We start from the raw sequence: 26,233 nt of genomic DNA, 5'->3' as shown, positions 1-26,233 counted from the left end.
ATCTGTTTCATAAAGCCTTATCTAAGATCAGTATCCCCTCCAATTCTGACTCCATAGGCAGAGTTAGATTTACTACTCTGTGTTCCCAAAACACCTTGCTGTACAGAATCTACTTTGTAGGATTTATGATTCCATATCATAATTAATAGTGTTAGGTTTTTCTAACTCTTTTCTAACTCTAGACATGGACTCCTTAAGATTGGTCTCCCTAAATCAAGTTGGTTTCTCAGTAAATATTTGTTGAATGAATGGATGGATGGATGGATTAAAATAGGTCACTGCTTGTTCTTCCAGTGTATATAGCTGACCCCCTGAAGGACATAGTAGACTGAGAACAATTTATACATAGATCTTATGAAAAAGGAAAAACACTAAGTTAAGCAACATGATTCAAAGTTTGAACTGAAGTCTGAAAGATACATTTTTTTTTTCAAATACTTTCTTTGCCCCCCAAAGCAGTTCTGACATTTTCCATCAGTAGGTAATTTACAAATCTGGCAAGTTTACATTTACAAGTCACACTTAGCTATTTTTTCCTCCTATCAGTGATGGGATGAGGGGAGAAACCATAGAAATCTCTGAAATGTCATAAACTATAAAAAGTCAGTTTATAGTCTCTGAGTTGGAGAAAACAATGTTGCTAGTTAGATGCAGGCCAGGAAGCCATCAAGCACCCATCAGCAAGCCAGTTTAGGAAAAAAAATCATGAAACAATTTCTTCTCTCAGTTTGAGAACAGCACCTTTTCCAGGAGATTTGTTATGTAACGAAGATTTGCTTTCACTTTCTGGGGGCTGGCCAAGACTGAAAAGGGAAGTGCCAGCCTAAGGAAAGACTGTTCTTTTGATATTGCCAGCCATTACAAGATATGGGAGTTCAAAAAAAGCCAATTCTCTGAAGATTTATAGTTGTGTTTAGCTTGTTGACTCAAGCAGTTTGGAAAATCTTCAAAGATATAGGCTATTCGAACTAACCCAGACTCCAAGTCTATGGAGAGGGAAAAAAAAAAGCAGAAATAATATATACACATTATTCAAGTCAAATACTTTTGACCCTTAATTTACATAGCTTCTCAAGTAAACAAACAAACAAACAAACAAAAAAACTCTAACCAAAATACACAGTCCTGCCTAGGATGTGACAGCTCATTCTGTTGAAAATAAATTTATGATTATTGTTCAATTATTTCTCTAGGTTTGCATGGCAAAAACTATAGTAGGCAATGCAGTACGGAAATGTCATGCTTTTAAATAAGTTAAGAGAAATAGTGAATCCCCAATCTGGGAGAATCCTTGAAAAACATCACATAGGACACTTGGCACTTTAATTACATTTTCACTATATTCTCAGAATTTATATTATATCATCCTTGCAGTGGTATGAAATTCTATGGGAAATCATCATTATGAAGCCAAAGAAATATTAGCTCAGCACATAAAAAAATAAAACAAATATTGTTGAATATCACATATGTGTCAGGCTCTTTTTCTAGGTACTTATAATAGGCTGTTGAATAAGGTAAACAAGGTTCCGACCCAAGACCTTTACTTAAATTGCATGAAGAGAAGACAGGCAATAAGCAAGTAAAGAAATAAATACAAATGACAGATTGCAAAGAATACTATAAAGAAGAAACTATCGATACCAGAGGAGGGGGAGTGAGAAGGAACAACGTGTTGTGGGGTGTAAATGGTTATTTCAACAAGACACACACCCAGAAAAATCTATCTTGCTTGAAGATGTTCAAAGTCATCAGTGACACAATGCTTTCAGATGAAATTTAACCCTTTAACATTCCCTCAGAAATTCACATTTCAATGTTCCTTCTTTTGGTAAGCTTTAGAGGTGGAGAAAGTCACTATGGGAGAGGTGAGTCAAACAGGACACAAAGAGATGGAATCGCTTTTATTTTTATTTTTTGTTTGACCCAGTGAATTATGCATATGACCCAGTGTATGCATAATTCAATTAGATTCATTAAAACCTTTAAAGGTTTTTAGTAATGAGCCTATGGCTTCAGAGACTGAGTGGGAAGACACGTAGTACACCTGCTTATAAATCACTGCTGTGATTTTTATACCCTGGCTATGGAAGCAGGTGATTTTTGTGCCCAGAATATTGTGGTTATAATAAGTACTCAACTGATGTTTTTTAACAATCTGTGAGTATTTGTGGACCAACTTAAATACATAATCCATCTACCTTTTAGCTCTTGCAGCCTAAAGAAGCCCTCCAAATGGACATGTATGTACTGTGGTCTTTCACAGACTCTTACAACTTAAGAACTTGATGGGGCATTTAATTGATTCTAGTAAACCAATGAAACTGCCCAGATCAAAATAGTCCATGTCTTGCATTTATTTACAGTTAAGATAGCCATCAAATACATCCTCTAAAGATTTTCATTGTTACGTGTGGCACTACCTCACATCTCATGCAACTTCATATAGGTGTGAACTCTATTTTATTTATTATCATCTACACAGACTTTTTAAAAAAATATTTTCCACCAGCTGCCACTCTGCTACAAATCAGGGCTGGAGTCCAAGGACGCCAGGCTCCTTGTCTCTGACTTCCTCACACCAGCATCCTGGCTGCAGTCCCTGAACAGACTTTTCATATAAAATAAAAGAGTGTGCTCATATGATTCCTGTGTTGTACATATTTGTCACCCTTATGTTGACTGCTCACATTTTTAATAGTCATGTTCCACACTACAGGATGAGTTGTTGGAAGAAATTTAAGTTAAATATGTGAAGGCTGCTCATTAAACAAACAAAATCTTATTTTATTTATACAGTTCAGAAATTATGTACAAGTAAAAAAAGAAAGTAACCATGAGGACACTCACAGACTCAATTGCCCATCACAGTGCAAACGGTAGGGAATAATCCCAAATGGCTGGTTGTGTGGAAATCGTTAGTATTTTGTTTGGATATGTATTCTAAGATTTTTCTTACTAAGAATGCTCCATCCTGCCTGAAGACACCGTGATAGATGGTTCCAAAAGGAGAAGGCAGTTGGGGCAAGTCAGATTGCATACTTTTTGATGAAAGTGAAACCATCAAGAGATTTGAATTACCTTAAATGAATCTAAATCTATAAATGCATCTAAATATGCATCATTTCCCGCCCCTCACCATGGCATCAATAGGAGTTGAGAACAGGATGGTAAACAGTAGTTGAAATTGAGTCCAGTGAATAATTGATTAAATTCAAAAAAGGTGATGAATTTGAAGGTACAAGAGTGACTCCTTTAAATGTATGTGGGAATTAAAAAGAAAATTTCCCTCCGACACAGACTTTAAATCCACTCCCAACCCTATTGCTTAGAAAGTTTCCAATGTTCTTCAATGTCTCTAACTGGTGATAAGCAACAGTTCATTATTAACACAGATGTAAAGTTGTGTGTATCCCCAGTTAGGGTCCTATTAGAAAAAAGTTATTCTGTGATTTAGTGAGAAATCTAGAACTTCTACCTTTCAGTGTTTTTATTTATGGTTTCATGATGATGATGACAATTTTAATGTTATAATAATTATTTCCTGCAAATTAAACAAGTGTATATTTAGATGAATAACTTATTCCTTTATTACTCTGCTCTAGGTCATAAATACTTAAATAATATGCACAGCAACCTAAATACTTATTAAAATATAGAGTTATTTAGTGACTTAAAAATTATTGAATTGACTGAACATACTTCTTTTTAAACAATTGATTTTTAAGTTAAATTTATAAATAAAATGGTTGAAGGAGTTTGATATAAGGTATATAGAAAGAAACAGATGTCTAGAATAGTAAGTTATTTTAACTCTCCTCATTTTTCTTTTTTCTATGCAAGCACGTAGAATATTGGACATGCCATAAGAAATGCTTTGTCATTTAGAAAGTTCAGTGGCGTTCTTCCCACCTGTGCACATGCACCATTTATACACAAACTGTAATCCAGAACGGAGGGTCTTAAGACACTCGAGACATTACCATTCTCCAAGCTCCTGCAACCCACGGTAGAAATATCACTTTTCTTTTCCTTTATATCTTAGCCTAATGTTCCCCAGATTCATCCCAAACCCTTCCTTGAAACCACACCTTATTCTGGAGGCAGAGCTAACAATATCTCCATTTCTGTTTTCTTACACCGAGGTCACTGATAGTTCTTCTGTATTATAAATAGCACCACAATGAATAATTTTGTGGATAAACTATCCTTCATGGTTTGTTCTAAAAGAAACAAACACAAAATTAATCTCTGATGATTTGAACCCAGAAGGCATACCTAGTAGACCTGTGTTACTCATGTAAAATGAGAAAGGAAATTATGGAAAATATTTGTCTTCTCTTAGTTACTTACCAATCTGCCTCCCTCTTTTAATTTTAAGTTCCTCGAGGTCAAGGATTATGCTTTGAAACTTTTGCATTTCCTGTGAGTCCAGAATTATTCCCTCCATAATAATCAGTAAAACTTTGAAGTCTTGAACTGGATATGCAATTCAGCAAAGCAACACCTGTTTTTGCCTCCCCAAGCTACATACATTGCATGTGAAGGACTTCATTGGCCCTCTCTACAGACAACATCTGTTGCCAACAGGTGATGCATTCTGGGGAGAAGTGCCTTGCCAGAGGGATTTCCCTTGCTAACATCCTCTTTCCAGATGTTTCTTTCCTGTAGCAGATCCTGAATTATGAGGCCCCGGCAGGTGGTTGCAATCACTGAACTGACATGTCACACCTGGAATTCAACAATCTTCCCCCACCACAGAATTTCCCATAGTTAAATGTTAAATCTTAAGTTTATTGCTAAGGGACTTGGCTATTTCTCTGTGAAATCAAATATTGTGCTTAATATTAGTTTACCACTTTAAATATAAGTAGATGTGTAAAGATGAAACTAAACTATTTTAAAGCCAGATAAAATTGACAAAATAATTTAATTTAGAGGCTAGAATGCATGGTCTTATGGCACTCCATCATTTCTCTTAAATATATACACCTCTGCTCAAAGTTGAATCAGTTATATGTTTAAAATAAAACTAACCAGACTAGACTGATGTCTGTATACTATCTTCTACATAAAGAAGGAAAGTATCATATAACTTTTTGTTTTTTTAATAGTAGACATTGATATATATGTATCTGTATATTTATATATATATACACACACTCATAAATATACACACATGTGTTTGTATATACACATGTATTTCATGGTTTACTATATCACACCAATACCTACATTCATATATCCAAATGATATATATATTTTTAATGTTATAAGTTTATTTTTATTAAATCTTCAATTCACCAGTAAGTCTTGCACATTTTTCTCTACTTTCTTCCTAGGGTATTTTAAAGTTTTTATTTCTGTTCTGTTTCAGTTAAGCTAAAAGGATTCTTCTATTTGGAATGGTTTTAATTTTTTATTATTTGCCTGAGAAGAGCTCAATGAAGAGTTTAATGATAACATGTCTTAAATGTCAATTAAAGTATGTCATTTAGGAACAGATACAACAGTATATCACTTAGGAATAAGCCGTTTCCTCAATCATATCACCAGTTGTTTATAATTGGATACTTTATATTTGTAATCAAATCATCCCAGATTTTCATGTAGCAGAGTTTTGGTTCCATTAAAAAATAAAAGATGATATTCAAAGTATGAGTAATTTAATTTATCCTTATGACAGATTTTAGTTACTGGTTTTTAAAATAACTCTGAAAACATATCTCTTGCCGAAAGAAACCCTAAGACTGGAAAAATGAGAAAAATTCCACTTAAAAAGCATGTTTTTGGGCTTCCCTGGTGGCTCAGTGGTTGAGAGTCCGCCTGCTGATGCAGGGGACACAGGTTCGTGCCCCGGTCCGGGAGGATCCCACATGCCATGGAGCGTCTGGGCCCGTGAGCCATGGCCGCTGAGCCTGCGCGACCGGAGCCCGTGCTCCGCAACGGGAGAGGCCACAACAGTGAGAGGCCTGCGTACCAAAAAAAAAAAAAAAAAAGCATGTTTTTATAATAGTTATCAATGTATCTAATTGCCATTTATTTAACTTTGACCTGAAACTTCAACATACTATATTTTTATATAGGAAACCAAAACTTATGGCACAGGCCCACTGTGTATACTATCAAAGTGGTGAACTCCTGAGAGCAATTTTAAGGCATGGGAAAAGAGCAGTAGTGAAATTAAAGTTAAACACCAAATATGTGTTTTAAGGCATCTAATAATAATATTGATAGCTAACAATGATGCCAGGAACTTTTCTAAACCCTTTAACATATGCTGACTTATTAATCTTCACAGTAGCTATATGGGGTTTGTACTATTATTATCTCCAGCTTGCAGATGAAGACCTGAGGCTGAGGTAACACAGCTAGCCTGTAGAGGACACAGGACTTATATCCATGCTGCATAAGGATTAAATGAGATCATTTGGTATTTGAGAGAATACAGACTTTTATCCTGGAAGTTAATTTAGGTATTTTCCTATTCAACATTCCCAAAGTTTTTTCCAGGCTCATTACTTTCATCAAATACTCTGTTATAAAATCTTCCATAGCCTAATACATCAGGAAAAAACAAAACACATCACAATATTTCCCCTTTCACTCTTGTAGATTTACAGAGCAAAGGTCATAACAAAGGTTCTAAGAAAGCTCAAAATAAAGAGACCTGTTTCAACAAATTTCCATCCATTACTGACAAGAAAACTCATGTTGAACACATCTTTCACAGCCCTTAGAATTTGTGTTCCTTAGAACATAAATGCTCAGAAATTCCAGCCCTACTATTTGGCAGATTAGAAAACTGAGACCTAAATTGCCTTTGCGACCCTGAAATCTTATATCCCAATTCTGTACATGTTTTACCTCACTTAGCTCTTAAATCACCATGTAGGCATAAGTGTTCTGCTAGTTTAAGTTTCTTCCAGATTTCCATTTTTCTTTAATCATTTCAACAGGAAAACCATCATTATAGTGAAGATACATGGATGGAACAGACAGATGGCTATATTCTAGTTTATGTAGTACAAAGTATTCACAACAATATTTATTGATCATTTAAGCACTATTTAAGCTTTTTGTTATTAAATATTTAATTTGTCCTAAAATATTTCATAGCCAAATATTAGAGAAAATTAGAACCAAACAAAAAAACTCTAGGGTAATCCTGAGGATCTAGAGCATCTATCTTTTAGGTGATGACCATGGGCCATAAGTACATTTCACCACCATAGTTTGATTGCATATATCATGGAGTTAATCATATATAGTTCAACAGACTTTTATACATTTTTTTCTGACCACTGCATGTTTTGCCATTTCAGTTCCTCCGAAGATATATGACATCTCAAGTGATATGACCATCAATGAAGGAACCAATATCACCCTGACTTGTTTGGCCACTGGGAAACCAGAGCCTTCCATTTCCTGGAGGCACATCTCCCCATCAGGTAAAGCAGAAAAGTATCTGTGTTGCTCGTGCTGTTCAATATCTTCCTGTAACCTCACTTGTTCAGAATGTAAGAGTCAACTAATTTTTTATATCTTTTTCATGAGGTAGTCAGGATGCATATTTTTATACTTATTCTTTATACCTAAAGGCATGTAGTTCACAAAACTTAAATGAACATTTTCTGTCAGAGACCAGAGTAGAACTTAGGTCTCTTGATTCCTAGGCAAGGTTATTTCACCTGAAGTATACTGGATAATCACAAATCAATAGACAAAAGGTTCAAATGGTAATATCACAAGAGAAATATCTTCATTTAAATGTGTAAGGCTTTTATTCAATCGGCATTCACATGTTAATAGGCCAGCATGAACTACTGAGGTAATCAGGGGAGAATAAAATTATACAAATTATTAGTTTGTTGCGTCTAATTTCAAACTGCAGTTCAGAATCAAGGATTTGGCAGTTAGAATTAAATTTTAACTGATGAGGGATCTAAAAACCCAAGAGTTTAGTAACTTGTACAAGATCACATAGCTAGGTGAAATTAAGGTATATAACACGTTTATCAGTGTCTGATGCTTCTGATACAGGGCACATCCTCCTAAAGAGACTGTCAACTTTAGGAAGCTGGGGATAATCATCATCAAGACAGGTCTATTTTCACAGCCACAACTCTAACTGAGTCATCAATTTGTGTAAAATCTAAATATTTGAACTATATAACTTTAAGTGTACCATGAAGTAAGAGTGGTACTTTTAATGAATAAGATCCCACCACATTTCAGATAAACAATATTTGATTTATATTTTGGGTAGAAATAACTTGAACAAGGCTAGGATGAGGAAATCTCTTTTAAAGGAATCAAAAAGGCATATTTTATATAGGCATAAAAATATTACAATTAGAACATCTATTTTATCTGCTAATGCTTTCTTTAATATCACTTATCCTTAAGTGCCTTTTGGTTTCCTCATTTATGCAGTAGGACTAATGAGACTTACTCACATCATACTCTTAGTATTACTATTAATGTGAGAAAAAAATCAATAGAACAGCAATATACCCTTACATAATATGCATTATGGTCCCTGTAATATTTCTGAACCATGAGTGTGCTTTTGACTGCCAACATTTCACTCTCTAGAGTGGCTACAGAAACATAAAACTAGTATGTGAGCACTGAATTAGTGGCAAGACTCTCCATGGGGTGTAAGTGAGGCAAACCCAGGACTAGCAGTTAGAGTACATGTGCTCCAATCTCAACTTCCTTATTCAACAGTTCAGCAAATCCTAGTGCAAATCTCTTAGCCTCAGTTACCCTCAGCTAGTTTCCTACTTTCTAAAAGTCGAATGATAAAAATCCCTGGCTATTGTGAGACTCAAAAAAGATAATAAGCATAAATGTGCATTAAAAAGTATAAGGTGATATGCAAATGTAAGGTTGATTCTTAATCATCTTTCCAGGGATTTAAATCTGATATGAAAATATAGTTTTTGTAAGAATGAAGCACATAATCTCCATCTTCATACAATTTAAGATTAATAATTTGGATTTAACTCTCCTTCTTTGCAGTGATTGTTATTATGCATATTCTTTCTGTAAGTGCTTGGATACATTTTAGTTTAATTAAATACCATGAATGTTGGTTAGTGAAGTTATTAGAATGACGATAATGGATAGCATCATAAAACTGAAAGGAGAAGGATTGGGTTTATAAGTTAAACTGTGCATAGATTTGTTTTTCTGATCCTACCATACAGAGCAAATGAGTAAAATTAGAATAAATATTAACTATTATCTAATGAATAGCTAGACATAGCTGATATTTTTATAAATGGATGGTCACAGGAAGGTAGCTCCACAGAGCTTCTCCCTTATCTACAGAAAAGTTAGGTTGTGAGTTCAACCACATCACAGACATTGCCTGAACCAACTGAAGTTGCCATTCCACTTGTTAGTTCAAACAACTTAGCGTACTTTCCCCAAAATATCTTTCTTGAGAAGTTTCTGAATATATGAGCTTCCTTAGAGTTACTTATAGTGACGATTTCTTCCTTTCTATATTTGCTATTCTATATGTAGAAATTAATTTCAAATTTATATTTAAAAAGTTTGGGATTAGCAGATGTAAGCTATTATAATAGGATGGATGAGCAACAAGGTCCTACTGTATAGCACAGAGAACTATATTCAATATCCTGTGATAAACCATAATGAAAAAGAACATGTAAAAGAATATATATATATGCATATGTGTATAACTGACACTTTGTTGTACAGCAGGTATTAAACACAACATTGTAAATCAGCTATACATCAATAAAATTAAAAAAATAATAAAAATACTCCAAGTAAGAAAAAAAGTGCTACAGAAATAATGCAAAGTACACCCTATGTCCTTTACTCAGTTTCATCCATCATTTTTCCCATTTGCTTCAACATTTGCTGTGTGTAGGGTATGCAGAAATATTTTTTTTCATTGAATTATTTGAGAACAGCTTGCATACAGCAAGCCCCTTTCTCCCTAGTGATATTCAGTGTGTATTTCTGAAGAAGGATATTCTCTTCTGTAATCACAGTGCAGTTTTTTAATTTTGTACATTTAACATTGGCATTATACTTTTATCTCATTACTATCCATGTTCCAATTTTGTCAACTGATTGAATAGTGTCCTTTAGAGAATTCTTTTCCCTTTAGTGTTGTATTTAGTTGTCATATCACTTTAGTCCTCTTTAGTCTGGGGACTATTCCTTAGTCTTTCTTAGTCTTCCTTGACATAGTCTTCCTTCCTTCCTTCTACTTTTTAAAAAAATAGAATATTTCTCATTCTGTATTTGACTCATGTTTCCTCATGATTAGAGTCTAGTTATGCCCATTTGGGATTAAATAAGTGAAGCTGTAACTTCTCAGGGAGTGATATCCAGAGGCACAGGATATCCAACCCTGTTTCTGAAATTGAGAGACCTATTTACATCTCTTGAATGCAATTCACATAGCTGCTCTCAAATGCTGTGATATCATGAAGCTAAAACTCATTTAAAACTTCTGGAGAACACTGACAAGTTTACACCAGACATTTGATTTTGAATAGAAAGACAAAATAAAATTCTTAATCACACATCATTTATTAATAAATCTAGATCCAGTCAGAAAAAATAGGAAAACTTAAAAAGATAAATTTTAAAATCATAGATTGTATATGACAAATATGGAAGCATTTTGAAAGCCTCTGTCAAATTTCTACTTATTATTCATTGCTGTCTATCTTAATCTCTGTTTCCTAGTTCATTCCTATTCTTTGATATCTGGAATCTCCAGAGACGTTCTTACTTTACCCTGCTGGTGTTTATAAGCTAGCAAAGACATTCTTTTGACTCTGAAGCCAAACTTTGAGCATGAACACTGGGCTGTGTATCTCAAACTCTTTTTCCTCTAATCTCTATATGCTTAGTGCCTTTTGAAAGGATAGTCTCATTCTAATTATCCACAGGAGTTAAGATTATTGCCTAACTCAAGATAAAGAATGTTCTGTTAAGTTCCTTTATCCTGTTATATTCCATCCATTCTTTCCTGTTTGTCAGGTCCTTATTTCATTAAACATCCTCTTTCTCCCTACATCTTTAAGCTCTTCTCCTTTATTAACTTTATCCTGTCCACATTTAAACAGGCTCAAGTCGCCCTTTTCTGAAATCAATCTCTTGACACATTACTTTTGTTTAGTCAACAATTAGTGAGCACTTATAAAGGAAACCACAAACAAGTGGTCAGAGATGTAGGAATAGAATCAGAAAGCCATGATTACAAGAAGCCAAAAGAGGAAAAAATTCCTGGAGCAGTGAGTGGTTAAAAATGTCAATCAGGTTAAATAAGATCAGACCAGTTACCTTTGGGTTAGATAGTTTGGTGATCATTGCAACAATTCAGTGACATAATGGACCAAAAACTCAGCTGTGGAGGAATAAAGAGCAAATAAGAAGTGAAGAACTTAGATGTGGAGGCAAACTATGAATCCAGTTAGTCAAAGTGAAAATTTTGTTTTTCTACTTTTACATATATTATTTTTTGTGTAAGGAATATCTTTTGTCCCCCTCTACAATTGTCAAACTTACTCCTTTTCCAACTATTAATGAAGCTATTCCTGAGCATCCCAAGAAAAATCAGGTGCTTCTTTTTCCATAGTTACATAGTACCTTGTGCCACCATTCATGTGGGACTTAATTCTCTGAATTGTAGTCTTTGCTTTTGTTTGTCTATGGTCTTATGGGACAGGGGACTCCTTCTGTCCAGAAACAGTATTTGTTGACCTTTGTACCCCATGGCTTAGCACAAGGCCTGGCACAAGATAGGGGCTCCATAAGTACTGCAGAGTTAATGGATGCTGCTCTCTGTCCTTGCTTCCCACATGACTTCTTAGAACTAGAAATAAAAATTTGAAGAGATAATATGGTAGTGTCACAAGCAAGTATTTCCTGTCTGATATCTCCTCACTACCTTTATCCCCCTAATATAAATACACAAACATACCCCTAAATATGAATCACCCCTTAATTTCCCTTATGCCTTCAATATGGTTGCACCTCTGTGGTACTGTGATTTATAAGAAATATATATATATATATATATTTGACCTTCATGCCATTTCTGGCACCGAGCTCTTAAAAACCCGAGAATTTCACATCAGGGGAGTGAGCTATAAAGGTGTTTTTATTATGTTAATGAGGTGACTTTGGGACCACACTTAAGGTTGGTTGCCAGGAGAACCAACTATGTGATTAAAGGATTGGAATTTTCAGTCCCACTTCACTGACTTCTGGGGAGGGGAGAGGGGTTGGAAGTTGAATCAGTTCTCAATGGCCGATGATTTAATCAATCATGCCAATGTAATGAAGCTTCCATAAAAAATGCTAAAGGACAGAGTTTAGAGAACTCCTAGATCAGTATACATGTGGAAATTCAGGAGGAGTGGTATGCCCAGAGAGCCTGGAAGCTTCTCCCCTCATCCTTTCCCCATACTTTTCCCTATGTATCCCTTTCATCTGGGGGTTTCCAAGTTATATCCTTTTATAATAAACCAGTGATCTAGTAAATCAAATATTTCTCTGAGATCTGTGAGCTGCTCTAGCAAATTAGTCAAACCTGAACACAGGGTCTTTGAAACCTCTAATCTATAGCTCGTTGGTTGGAAGCATGAACTGAACTTTGAATCCACTCACCTGCCATGTAGCAAAGCCAGTTTACTGACACCAGATGTGGTGAAGGAAAGTATAGTGTTTATTGAAGATGCTAAGCAAGGAGAATGGGCAGCTTATGCTCAAAAGACCCCAGACTCCTCAATGGCTCCCAGGGAAGGGATTTTAAAGACAACATTGGGTGAAGGCTGCAGGATGTATGACTTTCTTCTGATTGGTTGATGGTGAGGTAACAAGGTGGTGTTTCAGGAAACGTAATCATCAATCTTCTGGTTCCAACCAGTCTGGGGTCTCTGTGCTTATGGTCACCATGTAGTCATCCTCCTGCTCCTGGGCATGGTGGGTCTTAGTTTCTGCATAACAACTCAAAGATATACTTAGATTGTTATGTATATTCATTGAGGAGAAACTAAGATTTTGTTTTATCACCCAACTATTGTTTCTTGACTGCTTTTCCTTGGTTTCTGCACTCCCTCACTAAACTAATTAGTAACTGTATGAATCTGCTCTTTGGAACTCAGAGAAGGCCTAGGAGACCAAAGCCTTTTTCTAAAAATAAGAAGTGCGGTACACAGAGGGGCTTTTGTACCAGTGAGGGCCCCACAGGGTCCTTTCAGCTTCAAGCGCAGGTGATAACCTGGAATTGCTACTGACGTTTATTGGGGGTGGGGGAGCAGGGCAGTCTTGTAGTACTGAACCCTTATTCCATGGAATCTCATGCTCTCTCTGGGTAGTGTGAGAATTGAGTTGAATTGTAGAACACCCAGCTGGTATTGGATAATTGCTTGGTGGTGTGGGAAACCCCCCATCAACATGTTGGAATTAGGTTCAGCACTTTAACTCCATTAATGTAAAGAGCAGCTTGCACCAAAGAAATTTTAGTTAATATGGTTCAACTAACATGTATTCATTACTTTATGTAGTCTAGGAAAAATGGGAGATACTTGTGTGTACTTGTTTCATATAAGCCTCAAAACTGAGCTGTCAGAGGGTATTGTCATCCTCATTGTGCAGATGAACATGGCACTCAGATTGTTTAAATAAATTGCTCCAAATGAATATGAGGTCCACTTTTTACTTTGAAATAATTATAGGCTCACAGGAAGTTGTGAAGTTAGTGCAGAGAGCTTCCACATACCCTTCACCCAGTTTCTCCCATGTTACATTAGATGTAACTGTAGTATGACACCAAAACTTGGAATGGATATTAGTGCAATGTGTGCATGTAGTTCTACATCATTCTATCATATGAGTTGATTTGTGGAGCCATCATCACAATCAAGATACAGAGCTATTCCCTCAGCACAAAGATTTACTGTATGCTCTCCTTTTAGCATCACATCTACTCCTTCACCATCCATCATCTTTAGCCCCAACAAACACTAATCTGTTTCCCATCTCTTTAATTTTAACATTTATAGACTGTTATGTAAATGAAATAATTCAGTGTGTGACCTTTTGAAATTGGCCCTTTCACTCTTGAGATTTATTATCTAAGTTGTATCATACACCTCAATAGTTTGTTCCTTTTTATTGCTAAGTAATATTTTGTGATATGAATGTACCACAATTTGTTTAGCCATAAATGTGTTACAGAATATTTTGGCTGTTTCCAGCTTTTGGCTATAACAAACAAAGCTGCTTTGAAAAACCTTGATTTTTTTTTTTTCCAACCCACATATGTTGTTATATTTTAAATAAGTCTTTTGTAGATAGCATATTGATGAATTATGTTTTTGTTTTTGTTTTTGTTTTTGCGGTATGTGGGCCTCTCACTGCTGTGGCCTCTCCCATTGCGGAGCACAGGCTTCTGATGCGCAGGCTCAGCGGCCATGGCCCACAGGCCCAGCCGCTCCACGGCATGTGGGATCTTCCTGGACCGGGGCACAAACCCGTGTCCCCTGCATATTTTATCAGTGTTATATTTTATCAGTGTTTATTTTATTTTTACTTGTTGACAGTTTGCTTTATTTATTTATTTATGGCTGTGTTGGGTCTTCGTTTCTGTGTGAGGGCTTTCTCTAGTTCATCTGAGAATGCCTTGATTTTGTCTTCATTCTGGAAGGATATTTTTGCTTGGAATAGAATATTGTGTTTAATAAAACAGGTCAGTCATTATTTAACATTCTAATAGCTTTAAAATGGCCATAAGGCAATATTTGGAAATCACATGTATCAAAGTATAGAAACTTTTAAATAAAAAGTAAATAGTATTTTCCATGCTTTCCATAAATATTGCTATGAGTTTAACCTCAGCTATAAGTTAAATAATATAAACTGTTAATCAAATAAAACACACTTTTCCAAACTAAGAGATTTTAAGTTTTTTTTTATAGTGTTTATTTTATTTTTACTTGTTGACAGTTTGCTTTATTTATTTATTTATGGCTGTGTTGGGTCTTCGTTTCTGTGCGAGAGCTTTCTCTAGTTGTGGCAAGCAGGGGCCACTCTTCATTGCGGTTTGCGGGCCTCTCACTATCACCGCCTCTCTTGTTGCGGAGCACAGGCTCCAGATGCGCAGGTTCAGCAATTGTGGCTCACAGACCCAGTTGCTCCGCGGCATGTGGGATCTTCCCAGACTGGGGCTTGAACCCGTGTCCCCTGCACCGGCAGGCAGACTCTCAACCACTGCGCCACCAGGGAAGCCCAGACTTTTAAGATTTTTAAATGACAGCAGTTTCAGGATAAACAGAGTAAATAGTCAAGGATTCATTAGACCATTTTTCAGCAACCTAAGACCTGTGAACCAAACTGGCCTACTGTCTATTTTTGTAAATGAAGTGTTTGTTGTCATTGTTGGAACACAGCCACACTCACAACCTTACATATTCTCCATGGCTACTTTCTTACTGCTATTGTAGAGCTGAGTAGTTGCAATAGAAATCACATGGCCCACGAAACCTAAACCATTTACTCTGGTCCTTTAAGAAAAGAATTGCTAACCCTTGCATTAGATGTTTTAAAACAGGTTCCCAGCTGCATAACATACAGGTTTAGCATATTTAACCTCTCATAATCTTTAAAGGTAATTAAATATAACTGTAAGATAGAAAATCCTAATTACTAATTATCAGAAAAAATAGACTGAAAAGAAATGAAAATTATTATCTAAAAGCCATGAACACTACTGAAATCTATTGTTTAAAATAATTCTGAAAATAGTTTTAGTCATCACAGGTACTAACTAGAAAATATTACTTTCTATTAGTGCTCTTTATTCCATTGTCATTCCCCTTTCACGAAAGAAAGTCTTCTTTGAAATGCTTGAGTGCTGGGCCAATACCAAGGGTGATATGATGAAGAGGCTGTGTGTGTGCTCCTTGCAAGCTGGCAACATGTCCCCCAAACACTATAGTTCTTTAAGAGTCTTTTTTCAGGTTTGCAAGCCTGACACTGCACTTTGCTCTTTAATGTTAGGAAGAAGAAACTGGAGTAAAACCAGCAATTTATGCTGATGACATTTCAACAATACCAGACCTTCAGATTACAAGCTATGGTTCTACCTCCCTTGTATAGTTGAGTTGCACTCTTTGTGGAGCTTTTGTGAATTTTCATAATGGCTTTGCGTAATGGATAATTATATAATGAATGAATCTACATAATGATGGCAAGTTAAACTTTTACCATAAGATTATACACCAATAATTTATATATACAGTTAAAATTGCCTCTTTGCTCTGAGAGTTTTCTTTATAATTTTAACTTTCATTTGTCTGTATCCAAAGCCCTTCTATTTCTATCCAGTCATTAGTGGGCTATTCGGAATTGTTTGTATTCAGAACTGTTAATGCCTGCTCTTTGAATATAGAAAGCAAGAAAAATTTCAGTATTTTAAGACAAATATAAGGCTAAACAATGAGCCCGATGATATGATGAATCAATATAAAAAAATAATCCATTATTCTCAGAGGAAAGTGCTTACCCATATAAAACAGAAAACAGGAACCTACCAAGCATTTCGAAGCATTTCATAAAAGATCTTTTTCTTTTTAAATGAAACTTGATTTTCTGAGAGAGCAGGAGCATTAGGAAAAAAATAAATAATAATACCACACTAGATTATGTCTCCCCTTAGTGGACTGAATTTAGGGATAATTGTTGGCATTAGACTGTTTATATTTTGGGAATTAGATTTTCTAGTCTTTTCCCCAAGTGATTTCAATGTCATGTTACATGTGTTACAGGAAGGTATTACAAGAATGGTTATGTCTAAGCAAGTTAGGGCTCCTTTGAAGGTTATCATCTCAGAAAATGAAGCTTTTACTTTGCGTGTGAGTTTCATGCTATTTCATTCAGAAGTGAGACTCCACGGGCAAAAAATTGCATTAATAATACTGAAGTAGATCCTATAAAGATTCAGAAAGAGCAGAGTAGGTACTGTGAAATTATAAAATGAGCCTAACTAATATTTGTTTATTGAGCACTTAGTATGTCCCAGGCACTGTTCTAACATAGGTTAATATATGTTAAATGGTTTACTGTGAAATAGTATTATAGGGCTTCCCTGGTGGTGCAGTGGTTAAGAATCCGCCTGCCAATGCAGGGGACACAGGTTCATGCCCAGGTCCGGGAAGATCCCACATACCGTGGAGCAACTAACCCCCTGAGCCACAGCCACTGAAGCCCGCGCACCTAGAGCCTGAGCTCTGCAACAAGAGAAGCCACAGCAATAAGAAGCGTGTGCACCAAACGAAGAGGAGCCCCCACTTGCTGCAACTAGAGAACGCCCTTGCACAGCAATGAAGACCCAACGCAGTCAAAAATAAATAATTAAAAATAAATAAATAAATAAAATAATAAATTAAAAAAAAAGAAATAGTATTATAACTTCATGTTCCGCATTCATGAGGAAAGGAGCATAATTTTCATTTGAACCCAGGTTTTCTTTTTTTTTTTTTTCCTTTTTTTCTTTTTCTTTCTGAACCCAGGTTTTAATGATCATTTGAACCCTGGCAGTCAGTGAAGATACAACTTGGTTTTACTTCCTCATAAATGTAAGATCATATTCTCAAGACTACATTTTTATACAAACAAGGCCTACTAGAATTTTAGTGCTCTTCCTGGATTATTATTAAAATTATGTAAGGAAAAGTATGTTAATAATGATTTTTTTTTAATCAAGGCCTAACATGTCCTTGACAATTATAGATGAACATATTGTTCGCTTGAAATAAATTATTATAAAGGAGTAATGACTTCTAGTGTAAAATAGCATTATATCCATTTTTCTTAACTCAAAATTAATATATCACTATTGAATTTTAATTAAACTCCAGCTTGTTTTAAAATTATATTATTTTATTAGTTTGACCATAATTGGGAATAATCATCATTAGTGGAAAATTAGAATCATCTTAGTAATCTTGGATAATAGATCAATAAAACTATGGTAAACACTTTTTATTCCTTTCACTTTTTGTGCGCTCTCTCTTTAAGATCTGTGATTCAGGCAAATATGGCTACATAGGAGGTGCTCAATAAATATCTGTTAAATGACATAATATTTTAGAATACTATAAAGTCTTTTAATGATTAATAAACATATTAACTGATTAATGTTTTAAAATTAATTTGACTAATAATTATTTTCATTTATAACCTTTGTGAATAGATCATTCCTCAAAGAGGTTATAGAAAAAGCTAATAGCTTTTTTATAATTATCAAACTCCTATTAAACAAGGCAATATAGCAGAGTGCTTAAAAGGACATGGTTAGTACTTGGACTACTTGGTTTTAAGTCCCTACTTACTCTGCCACTCACTGTGTGTGTTAACCTGGGCAAACTTTTTAAGCTCTCTGTGCCTCAGTTTCTTCATCTGCAAAACAGAGATGATGGTGATGATGATGATGTTGATAATAATACCACAGGAGTGTTACATAAAAGAGATATTACAGATAAAGAGTTTAAGAGAATACTCAAGCAAAATTAAGAGCTCCAAATTCTTAGCTATTACTATTAAAATTTATTTTACCATTCATCTTTACATAAAAGTTGCTTGAGGACAGATAATAAAAGATGGAAATGAAAATACTGTGATAAAAATCAGATAAATGCATTGTAATGATTGCATACCTAAACTAGTGAGACGTTATTTTGTATTTAGTTTTTTCTACATATAAAGTAGAAGAGGGATTGTTTACTGAGAAACTACCAGAATGACGTTGAGAAACAAAAGTTTGAATTATTCAGATTCTAATAAATAGTGCGTGACAAGAAAGGAAGACAAGAAACGCAGTGTATTGGAGGAGGGGTATATTTGTTTTCTTGAGTCACATTCTGTGCTGTAGAAAAAAAATCTATAAAAATAAAGAACAAAAGAGTCATTCACATGGCTGTAGATTCCTAAGGGGTTGCCTTCACAGTAAAAGAGCAAGTCTCTCTGAGACTTCTGTGTGATTACTGACCTACCAAAGCCAAGGTAAAGGAGGAAAAGGGTACTGTGACCAGGAGACCATGAATAATGGTGCCCTGTATTTCTGTTTTTATTATTATTATCATCGTCTTCTATAAATTCTCTAATCCTAGTTTACTCTGCAACCCAATTTCAGCCTATTAATGTTTCCAAAACTTTATGGAATATTTTCTATCAGAAGCAGTACGTTCACCCTATTTGAAAATGTTTTAAAGGGAATTTTGTCCTAAGGGAAGAGGTTCAGCATTTATGAAATGTCTCCTAGTGTAACGCATAATGTAAATGTCTCATGAAATGTTGAGGAACTAATTTTCCAGACTTACAAAAAAGGCAAAATGCAACACTTACTGCATATAAACTTTGTAAACTTTGCCTGAGAGTCTGAGACTTAAAAAACTAGATTTATTGTATATTTTTTATCTGAGGCTATGTTTCATTATAATACTAAGACATTTATAGAGCATACTCTTGCATAAATTTACAAATTAATAATAGGCTGTACTAAAATCTTGAAAACTTTCCGTCAAAATATACAGGAGTATGGAATTCATTAAAATAATTATTTAGGGTTTTTCTTTTTCCACCTTCCTTGTTAGCCAGTTTTTCTTTTATCTTAATGTTTCCTTTTACATTAGGTTTGAATTTAATCCAGCTGTATTGTTTCTGGACAGTGCTGAAGCTCTGAAGATGTATTATACCCATGCATCACCATAGCATTGTCATTCTGACGATATATTAGTGTAATACATCTTCAAAGCCCTCAAATGAGAAGCTGTCTAGAAGGAATGGGGCGAGGAGAAAATTCAATTCAATTACAGGACAAAGAAGCAGCTAAAAAGAAGGAGAGAACTCTCAAAGCAAGACTCTCAGTAGAGTTGATTATAACCAAGTATTTCATGGAAGTATATTCTATTTCCTTTTGTGAGATGACAAGGAATAATTACAGATTTTGAACACACATCTGTAAAGAGAAAATGGCTTCTCAACCCTGTGTTTGATCCAGTAGAAGCTGGATGGTTTTTTGGAAACATTTAATTGATTTTGTGGAAAGTCATATAAGTATTGTTATTCATTTAATATATAAACCTAAGGTATACAGTAAATCTACAGATTGATTTCTTAAAATGTAATAAGTATAAAGGAATGTTTACCTTCCAAATAAAGTCTTAGTTGGCACCTTAAAATTTTTCAAACATATATAAACACAGACAGTAGCTGACCAAAAAGTGATTAACAGGTAACAAATGAGAAAACTAACAGCTCTTCTTAGCCAGCTCCTGACTATTTCCACTAGATTGGGCTGTCTGTAGTGATCAATAAGTCTTATTACTAGGATAAATTTTTCTTGGATATCTCTCATGTGTTAAAAAACAGAGAGACTCTTAGTTTCATCATAGTACAAATACATTGACAGAAGCATGCGGTCTGTCTTACATGTTTTGCAAAACTAGACTTCTAAAGTAAAAAATTCCTAACTCCTTATTTAAAGGTTATGTTATAAATTATTTTACATCTATTTTCTTCAAAATTCACCTATTGAGCACTTATGTGTCAGACAGTTTGCTGAACATTGAGTATAAAGACGAAAGAAAAAATACAGCTACTACCTTCAAGGAGTTTACAGTCTTGGAATAGATACAGGTGAAGAGGGAAACAATTACACATTAACTAAAATACTATGAATACAATAATAAGGCATCTTTGAGAAGTTATCTTTTAACCAAGCCTTGAAGTTAAAGGAAGGGAGGCTGCTGTGTGAAGCAGTGTTGTGCATTCTAAGTGGAGACAACAGCATTTGTAAAGGCTTGAAGGCAGGAAAGAATTGGGTGTGTTGTGAAACTGAAATTTGTGGGCCTGGAACAAGCTGAGAAAAGGGGAAGAGAAAGAGGGCTTAATGTGAGGTTGGAGAAGATTAGCTGAGTCAGGTGATCAGATCAACTAGGGATTGTAGGCCATGGTGAGATTAGACTGTTTTTTCCCTGAATGAAAAAGAAACCCATGGGAAATTTTTGATCACAAGAGTGAAACGATTTGATTTTAATGTTTAGAAGATGCTTTTGGTGCTGTTTAGAGAATGAGTTGCTGGGAGCCTGAAGTATAGCATAGCAGGGAGACAATTTAGGAAACCACCGTTGTATATGAGATGAGAGACCATGCTGACCTTAACAAGGGTGTTGGCCATGGAGATGAAGAGAAGTAGGTGAATCCCAGATTATACAGGTAAAACCTAAAGACTGAGAGATGGGAAATGGGGAATGCCTTTAGTCTTCTGGCTTCAGCTTCAAGAATGGGCTTGTTGTTGACTGAAATGAGACAAACTGTTACAGGAGAAGGAAAAGTCACATCCTGGGACCTGCATAAGTCCCTGGGAGGGCCACCAAGTGAGGGTATTTGTCTTCATGCAGGAAAGAATTCAAGAGCAAGCCAAAGAAAGGAGAAAGTGAGTTTATTCAGAGAGATACAGACTCCATAGGCAGAATGTGGACCTTCTCAGAAAGTGAGAGAGGTCGCAGGGCATGGGGTTGTTGGTTTTTATAGGCTGAGTAGTTTCATATGCTAACGAGTGGGAGGAATATTTTTGCTATTTTGGGGAAGTTTGGGGATTTCCAGGGAATAGGCCACTGCCCTCTTTTTGGCCTTTTATGATCCTCTTTGGAACTGACATGGTGTAAGGGGTAGTGATTTTTAGTACGTAATGAAGGTATAATGAGCTAAAGGTCAGTGACCAGACCATTCAAGAAACCACCTTGGTTTCAGCTGGTTCTAGCCAGTTTTTATCACATCCTAACAGCTGCACCCCTTCTTTGTTTATCTAGCAGTTGCTTCATGCTCCTTTCCTTCCTGTCTCAAAACCAGGAGACAAATATATCAATATTTGGAGAAAAATCAAGATTTCTATTTTGGCCATGTTAAATTATAAGACATATTAGACATTCAAATGGAAATGTCAGTGAATTATTAAATATATGAGGCCTGATCTCAAGGACGAGGCCAGGACAAGAATGAGATTTGAAGTCATGAGTATAAGTTTATTCTAATGAGGCAAAGTAGACAGAAGAAGGTCCATGACCAATGTCTGAGGATTTGGACAACAAGAGAGCAAAGAAACTTAGAAAGAGTTGCTAGTGTGAGAGATGAAGACCTAGGAGAATAAAACTCAGAGAGGAAATTGTTTTAGTAATTAGAAAGAGATTTAATGAATTGAAATGTAGCAAGAGGTAGAAAAGTAGCTATTGTGTTGGTAATATGGAGATCATGTTTGACTGTGATAAAAGCCATTTCAGTGACATTATGGGAACAGGAGCCAGACTGGGTGGGTTAAACAGGGAACGCAGGTGGGTGTTGGTGAACAAGTGGAGAAAGCTTGTCTCTTTCAAGGAATTTTGTGGTGATGGGGAGAAGAGAAATGGGATGTTTGCTGGACTGTTGTGTAAGGTTCAGGGGAGGGATGCTTTTTTTTCTAAAAGAGGATAGGATAACAAACCCAAAGAACCTATCCTGTATATCATATGGCTTCAGCAATTATCAGTGCATGGCTGATTTTGTTCATTCGTGCTGTCTCTTCCAACTTACAGGAGGATTTTTCTTTTTTTTACAAAAAAGTTAATTTTAAAAGTACCATAAGCAGTAGTAACTGCAGAACATTTAAGCCCCAATGAATCATAAAACAAATAGTACCAGCTATAAAAGTGATATCCTCTTCTCTTTTATGTTTTGTTCTTAAACCCATGATATAGAGGCTTCTGATGGACCAGTGCAGAGTGCATAAAGAGCTGAAAACTCTCAGGTGTGCATTGTATGCTGCTCCCAAGCTCTGTCTCCTCGGCTCTCTCACTGGAACATTCCTGTCACTTACAAGAACACAAAGCTCCTCAGTTCCAGCTCTTTCAGGAAAGCTTCTATTCTCCTCTTTTTATAGCATGCTATGTCTCTTAGTTCTGTTCTGTTGCTTTGCCCTGAAATTGTGTGTGCTTTATGCTCAATTCATCACCCCAGGCGTCTGCTGCCCTGATTGGCATCAGCCTGGAAATATCACCTGGAAGTTTATTGCTCAAAGGAATCACCATCCTTTTCTTTTCCCCTGTGGCCTGTAACAGGAGGTGCAGTCTTCGAAAAAGTCAGCCTTTCTCTTCCCAGGTGTTCTCTTGCTCTGCAGCCATCACATATTGCCAACCGCTCCTATCAAAATTCTGAAATGTTGCAGAGCATATGTTGGATCCACAGAGTTTGATCAAGAAGAAGGAAGAAAGTGATTTGATGTAGTTTCCAGATAGAAAAAAAGTGTTTTTGTCTACATACTTGTTGAATCTGATTTGTATAGTAATAGGTAGACTAGCTCACTCTGAATAAGACAAATACTCAAATAATGTGAGCCTATAATACAAAAGTGAAACTTTTATATGATACGTTTGGTGCAATTGTTAAATTTGTGTTGAATCTCTCAAATGCTGCTTCTGTGGTACATAAAGTCCATGCATATTCTAAGACTGTAATCTAAAACGGTTGAGGTGGAGTGAAAATTCCAACTCAGGTAGTTTGGTAATGGAATTGGATGTCAACCTTTACTTGCCTTCAATATGCAAATGAATCCTCTCTGGGATTTCTGCCTAAAGATGGTGAGATGATGGGGTAATCAAATGTAAGGGGTTTGAATAGAATGTGATTTTTCCAAACCCCACTAAAGAGAAGAAGGACACATGTTAAGCTCGTTAAGGCCCTGACATAATCATCTTTAATCATGATGTCTAGACTAAACATCAAACATGCCTAGATTAAGATATGTGATTCAGATTATCTTTCAACATCAGTATTCTTATACACTACCTTTCAATTTCATTATTTTAAAATTATTCATTCATTTACATCTCTCAAACATTCACAAATTTGAAATCTGCTCAGGAAAGGTGATATTGACCTACTAAAGATATAGGAGCAGTCCATCCTCAGAATACAAATAAGTGTATCTATACAATCACTAGAGAATCAGAGGAGGAATCTTGTGAACAATCCACAGGCTGAAGACAGTATTGGAATCAGTGATTTCCAATCATGAATGTTGAAAGGACTATATGTAGCTCTGTGATTGCTGATAGGGATGTGTATTATCATTTTGGAAGGATTCAGACATGGGCAAAAGACATGTTCATTCAGACATGCTCCTCCTGAGATGAGCAAACCCACTGACTTGGCTCACTTTTGAAGATTCATGTTGATACAAACAACACCATCTTTTATCTCTGCTAGGGTATAATAAAATCCATAAGAGCTGAATCCACTTCTATCTGATTCTTCAATGTGCTTGACATATGGTAGGTGCCTAAAAATATTTTTGAATGAATGATAAAACCTGAAATATACTTCTAATGACTTCAGATAATGATTTGATTTCTTCTTCTTTTACCACTGGCAAAAATAATGATACCAAAAATGTCCTTTGTGAGCACTTATTATCTACCAGGCAACTTATATTCATTTACTTAATTAAACCTCAAAAAGAGTCCCTATATTGTAGGTGGTGTGATTTGTATTTTTTGTGCTAGAGAAACTGGAACTCAGCATTCAGTAATTTTCCCAAGAACACAGCTAGTATGTTTCAGAGTTAGAATTCACACTAAATTTTGATAGATTTTAAAGTCCAAGCTATTAACCATCACTAAAAGGAGGGTATAGGATGTGAAGTACTGGCTACAAGGAGGTGCTAATAGTAGAATTAGGATTTCTGGCTATTGGGCTTATTATTTTAGAAAGATGTTCATCTCAAAATGGCCAAGGTTTTCTGGAACAATTTCCACCAATGAGAACTGTCGTAAAATTGAATTGAAACACTATTAGGTAATAAACTCCCTATTACTGGAATAGTAATAAAGACTGCATAATTTCTTATCAGGAATGCTGCCTAAGTGAACTCTGGCATTTATGAAAGTGAAAGGATTCACTAACAATTGTTATCATAGTATTTTATTTAAAGGGCAGTGTATTAGTCAGGGTTCTCCAGAGAAACAGAACTAATAGAATATATATATATTCACATATATATATATATATACACACACATTTTTTTAACTATTTACTTTTACATAGCACTTTTTCTTTTATTCTAAATGTATGTCCTGCTCATTTTTATGTAATAAAAGTGAGACCAAATGGCATAATTTTGTTTTAATATGTGTGTATATATATATACACACATATATAAACTATATATTTTATATACATTAAAATAAAATTTTGCTTAATATATATATAAACACACATTTTTAATGAAGTAATGGTGATTCTAAGTGATAAAATTATTTAATGTTTATATATGATATATATTTGATATATATAATGTATACATATATGATATATACACACATTTGATGTCACCATTATTTCATTAAAAATGAGATGTTAATATTGATAAAGAAGACAAGACAAACTTTTAGTATAAAAGACTGTCTTGTGTAAAAATGGATAGTTGATAATCTTACATTAGATACTCTTATCTGTTTGTCTATCTATCTTGTCAGCAAACCTAAAATATATTTTCTGTAGATTAAGAGTCAACACACTACAGCCTGTGGGGCAAATTTTTTCTGCTGCCTGTTTCTGCAAATGAATTTTTATTGAAACATAGCCATATCATCTATGGCTTCTTTCATGCTGCAACAGCAGAGTTGAGTTGTTGCAACAGAGACCCTTAGGTCTGCATCTAAGGGTCTGCATCTGAAAATATTTACTATCTGGCCATTTACAGGAAAAGTTTACTGACCACTGCTGTAGATTATAAAATGATTCCATCTCCTATTTTTAGTACAGATTTTCTTCTCAATATTACACTGAATATAGACGGCTGATGCTGCATCTTTAGAAGGCCAATATTTCATTTCATGGTTAGTATTTAGGCCAATATTTCATTTCATTTCAATATTTCATTGCATGGTTAGCTTCCTAGGTATTATATAATTCCAATAGAGGTCTATTTCTCCATTTCTTCTTCAACTAATTCTTCAAATGTATGCATTTTTTCTTTTATTTTGCCAAGTTTCAGTCAACCAGTGAACCAGTTGACCACTAAATTCCCTTCAAATTCTTTGAGTTTAAAATTTCACATTATCATGTCTTATATGTTACTTTCCGACAATTTTCTCCACATCTATGCCAAGATGATTTTTATTACGGAATTTGAAAG

The 26,233-nt window shown here is 35.2% G+C and overlaps 1 protein-coding gene across 1 annotated transcript in view; it reads left to right on the top strand.

Moving 5' to 3' along the window:
* NEGR1 (neuronal growth regulator 1) overlaps positions 1-26,233 on the top strand; it is a 922,148-nt gene that overhangs the window by 543,297 nt on the left and 352,618 nt on the right. The window contains exon 3 of the mRNA XM_065879003.1: positions 7,326-7,451. Coding sequence (XP_065735075.1) covers positions 7,326-7,451 — 126 coding nt within the window. The remainder of the gene's footprint in view (positions 1-7,325; positions 7,452-26,233) is intronic.

The sequence above is a fragment of the Phocoena phocoena genome, chromosome 1, assembly GCF_963924675.1.
Source record: "Phocoena phocoena chromosome 1, mPhoPho1.1, whole genome shotgun sequence".
Classification (NCBI taxonomy): Eukaryota; Metazoa; Chordata; class Mammalia; order Artiodactyla; family Phocoenidae; genus Phocoena; species Phocoena phocoena.
Note: the sequence above shows the minus strand (reverse complement) of the source record. Positions and strands in the feature narration are given on the sequence as shown.